Genomic DNA, 5000 nt, shown 5'->3' with positions numbered 1-5000 from the left:
AAGTGTCAAGCCTTCTTTTCCTCAGTAAATATTATTTGATATGATGGCTTTAATTTTTTTTTGTGCCTTTTTGTGTTATTATATAACAGGGCAATGCTACATGTAAAAAAAAACCCATTCAGCTCTCCACTCTTTGTCAACCCTTAACGGAGTGTGTTACATATTTTAGACTGAAATCAAGAGGTATTTTTCATTGGATGAATTCACACAGCTCTGAATACTCTGAATACAGAATACTTTAATGTCTGTAAAGTCAAACCTACATGCGCTTTGTGAAGTGTGTGGCAACATGTATTACTTTTTGTGATTTAAGCTAGACAGCTTGTGTTATGAAATAGTTAAAAACTGAACACTACAACAGATGTCAGAATTAGGTACTCCGTAGTTTGTGTAGGACTCCAGCATTTGCCGGCAAAACCTTAGGATCAGATCAACCTCTTTACCGGGGAAGCTGAATCCCGATGTAGCTTTTTTCTTTCTTTCTTTCTTTTCTTTTTTTTTCCTCCCTGAAACGCCAGTGAGGTTGAGATATAGCACAGGTGTTTTTTTTTTCCAAGTGTAAATGAGTTGACTCGTGATGATTACACCTGCGCTTCACCTGTTTTTTTGTTTTTTGGTTGTTTTTTTTTTGCCTTTTTTTTTACCCTCACAACTCGATTAGTTCGCCTAAGGATGAAAAGTCCATTGTTCCAAGACATGGCCCACCTCAATATATATTAATGTCTGTCCAACATGCACTATGAAACATTGCTTTTACTAAACCTCCTTGTGTATTCTTGCCGTATAGACATACGGTTACTAAGATGTGGATTTATCATGCTAAAAAAAAAAGAAAAAAAAAAGTGTATGTCAGTGATACGACAATCACCCAACTGGAAACTGAACCTAGAGCATTCCATGTGTTAAACCTATTTCTTACAAGTATTTAAACAGTATGTTATCCAGTGTGAAAATATTCAATTTGACTATTTTATTGATATTGTTATTTCAATTATCGTTGTAATTATAATTATTTTATTGTTAAAGGACGTTCTGCTCCTGTGACGTTGACTGTACACCAAAGTTAAGTAAAACAAGTCATTTTGATACAGATATGATGTGTGTATTTCAGTTTGTGACGTTGTTTTGTTGTCTAATTCATCCGTTGAGTTCATGATGATAATATTAAATATACGTTGTTAATCACTGGCTCGTCAAATATACACTGAACTACCAGCTGAAATGCTGTAGTACATAGCCTACACATGAATTTTCATGATTTTTTCTTTAAATGAATTATACTCTTACTAATCCAAACATAACATAAACATGATCTGTGGCACACCGTTAAGCATCTGAGTACAAAAAACGTTTTATTTGAAATGAGGTGTTTGAAACCGCTGACTGCATCAGGGTAAGAACATGAAATGCAATACATATCCTTGTCACTAGATGGAGTTGATATTATAATAATTGTTCAATGCGCTGTGAAAACGAAAACAAGAAGAGTACTACTGGGGCGTTGTAAGAATAGCCATTCTGTAAATGGAACATCAACAGCAACAAAAAAAAAATTGGCTAAACAGTTTTCAAGGCAACAGTCATATTTGTTCATACCACAGAAAGTAAAGTATTCTCTGGCATGGAGACAAAATAATATCCCATGTTAGTCAAATGTAAACTCAAACTGGCTCGTCATATCTGGAGACCACACCCCAAAAACAAACTTAGGAACATGGACTAGATAAAGAACACAGACCATTTTAAAGGTCACACTGAAAGTAAAATTACACGCACCTTCTCTGGACACAATAAAAATGACTTGAAACCGGATAGTTAACAATATCTCTGTTACTGCTGAGTTTGCGGTGCAGGTTCCGCAGAGGCTATGAGTGCTGTTTGATCCAATGTAGCCTGTGAAATAGCTGAGCCACAGCTGAGCACATCGTACAACGGTCACAGCATGGTGTTTCGGCTTTCCCCCCCCCCCTTTTTTGTATTGTCTGTAACTTGATGTTGTCCACAATCTTCAACGCCAGTTGCATATATGTGCAGTTACTTTAGATGACATAAATGATACACTTAGGGTAGATCTTTCAATTCTGCTCAAATACTGATGCTCAAGATACTCGTGTGTAAACATCTCCAGCGTATCGTTCTGCCCTGAGTATCAAATAACTTAAGTAAATTGTCATGGAGATGCATTAGCGTTGAGTTCGCAAACAAACCATTAGAGCTGACTAATTCCCTCATGACATTGCTTGGGTAATTTCAGTATTTAGAGTTTATTAGATTTGGCAGGCCACGGCTCTTCCCCTCGAGCCCCAGATTTTTATAGCCTATTTTATTTAACAGCGAGAGCGAGGGATATCCACGGTGGTGTTTAAAGAGATCGCCGTATCGTTCGAAGACTGCAACCTGTTTATCCTGCCGTCAGAGTAGTAATAGTATTCAATCACCTTAGGCGGCGCTAAAGGATCTCGCCGCCTCCTCAGTACCAAATCGCTGCAGCTTCCCTGAGCTTCACGAGCCTAGAACGAACGAGAGTGCACGGGCGCGTTCCCGAGCGCATCCTTGAGGACCACGCAATCACAACAGATATCTCGGACCAGCTGAAACACGGGGTAACCAACGCTGTCGCTCCCTCGTCCAAACCCGTTTTTACCGACTCAGAGAATTAGAACGGAGAGGAAATATCATTCATGGAAATAAAATAGAGAGTTAAAAATTTGTTTTTTTTATTTTTTTGTTTTCTTAATACAGCACAGCCATTGAATCTCAAAATGGCTGAGGTGACCAAATTAAGACCAACCTATGGTAAGTAAAACGTTATGTTATTTATTTTTTTTACTGTTGGGATGCTTATGTAGGCAACACCCGCCACGTATAGATCGGTGCCGTTCAGTCGAGTTGTTCGGGACGGACCATAGCCCACTGTATTTTGGACGGTATTCTTTTGGCTAAAGCGGTTGTGTAAGGATGTCGTAATTTCACGAATAATTTTCTTTTTTTTCATTTGAAACGGAATCTGTTTGCTAGCATCAACGTCAATGAAGGCCTGGGGAGGTTTATTCGATGTGTCTTAATGTTGTTCGCGTTTTTTTTAATTAATTGAATTGTAGGTTTTGCTTGGGTTGCCCATTTAATGGTTAATACCAGTAATAGTTTTTAGGCCTCCTTGGGCAAAATCAGAGAGACTGTATCTCTGTAACCCAAATTGTAAATTGACATTTGCCTTGTAGCCTTGACTGAAGGAGGACTCTGCTATTTAATAGAAATTAACAGTTTATTTGCACTTCATCTTAACAATATTTAGAATACATTGTTTGCATATATTGTGTATTTTTTATTTGTGCTCAAGTGGGCCGGAAATGCTTGGAAGGATTTACAGTAGAATTACAGTTATTCATGGGCGTTCAGTCATGCGCAAGTTTAGTCAGTTTCTTTGGTTTGTAGTCAGCTGCCTCGACACTTTTCAGTTATTCTTTGTTTTAACAGATTTGTCCGAAACGTGAGAATTCTGCATTTGCTATTGTTAGTCGATTCCCACAGAATTAAAATAGATTAGTTTATTCCGTGGAGTGGTTGTGTTCGTGCGCAGGACAGATGGGAAGACGAGCCCTCGCGGGCCTGTTCCCATGCCTTCCGCTCATCCCTAATGGCGCTGACTGCGCGTGTAGGGATAAGGGCGGATGACGTTATGTCTGTTCCCGGTGCTTGGCATCAGCTGGCCCTGTTCATCTCCCATTGTTTTATCAAACCCACTTTCCCCCTGCACCGAGGGCGATATGGAGTTTGTCAGCGGAACAGAGTACTAGGGCAGTGGTATTTGGTGTGTGCATGCAGTGTTCTAAAGCCTCCAGGAGTTCTTTTGAAACGGTTCATTGACATTACGCAGGCTGGTCGCGTCTCTCATGCAGTATAAACACACTCAGAGGCACATTAAACAGTTACTAAAAGGAGTCGCGTTTTTTGGGCGTGTAGCTGGATCACGTTAGAAACCAGGACGAGTGAAAAAGTCGAAGTGAAATCAAACACCTACTGTGAGAAAATGGCTGGGCACATAATGTTCTAACATATTAATACTTCTTTATTTTTAACCACGTACAACAAGGACAAAACTACAAAAACAACAACCACAATAATTATAATAGTTGTAGAATAATAGCTACGTACACATTTTTGTTTTCCTTGGGACTAAATTAACTAAAGTGCTTTGCTGTTACAGGTGTAATTTGTAGAAAGCAGAAAACAGCTCAGCTTTTGGATGATTCACCCTTGCTTACCATTTCAGCTGAAGTATAACTGATGGTCCTTTACTTCCTTTGAGACGAAAGAAACCATATCGATCACCCTCTTTAATTTTTTTTCAATTATTGCTTTAACTGTTTAGAATAGCATTCACCTATTCCGAACAGGTTTTAGAAGGTTAAGCACAGTTTCATGTAATGCAATGGTTTTAACTGGAATATGGATAGAATCTTATGGAAGCTAATACAATTTTACAAAACTGTTTGAAAAAAGTCCACTCACTGGTCTGAATATTTTTATTTTTTGGTTTAAGAAGAAAAAAGAAAAACAATACAGTGGTGACATCAATAATCTTTTAAATTGGTCTAGTATTTGTATGACGTGTGACCAGGCAAGTCAGTTAGTCATGATGTGATTTCTGCTGGACGCGTGAAGGATCCGTCTGGGATGCAAAAAAGGGTCAGATATTTTTAAGTGTCTTGGATTGAACCCACAGCGTAGGAGGCGTCTGGAGAACTGATGCTGAGAGAAAGATATTTCATCGAGGTATAGAACAGTCTCCCTCAGTCTGAGGCTACATCTATCAAAGAATAAAGAAAATCTCTTAAAAAAAAACAGATTGCTTCGTCAAACCGAACTCTGTAAAATCAAAATCAAATCACTTGCGAATTGAATGTTTGTGTGATATCAAATAATTTGATGTTGTTATTGATTCAAAAAGACATTGATTTTTCACCTCACAAGTAAACCATACCGACTCTCATAACAGG

The 5000-nt window shown here is 38.4% G+C and overlaps 1 protein-coding gene across 1 annotated transcript in view; it reads left to right on the top strand.

Annotated features, from left to right (window-relative positions):
• The first annotated feature begins 2762 nt into the window (after positions 1-2762).
• Positions 2763-5000, top strand: part of syt11a (synaptotagmin XIa) — a 14526-nt gene continuing 12288 nt past the window's right edge. Inside the window, exon 1 of the mRNA XM_030789431.1 lies at positions 2763-2796. Within this exon, the coding sequence (XP_030645291.1) occupies positions 2763-2796 (34 nt within the window). The remainder of the gene's footprint in view (positions 2797-5000) is intronic.

Source organism: Chanos chanos, chromosome 12, assembly GCF_902362185.1.
Source record: "Chanos chanos chromosome 12, fChaCha1.1, whole genome shotgun sequence".
Taxonomy (NCBI): domain Eukaryota; kingdom Metazoa; phylum Chordata; class Actinopteri; order Gonorynchiformes; family Chanidae; genus Chanos; species Chanos chanos.
The sequence above is the reverse complement of the archived record's forward strand: the minus strand, read 5'-3'. Positions and strand labels throughout refer to the sequence as shown.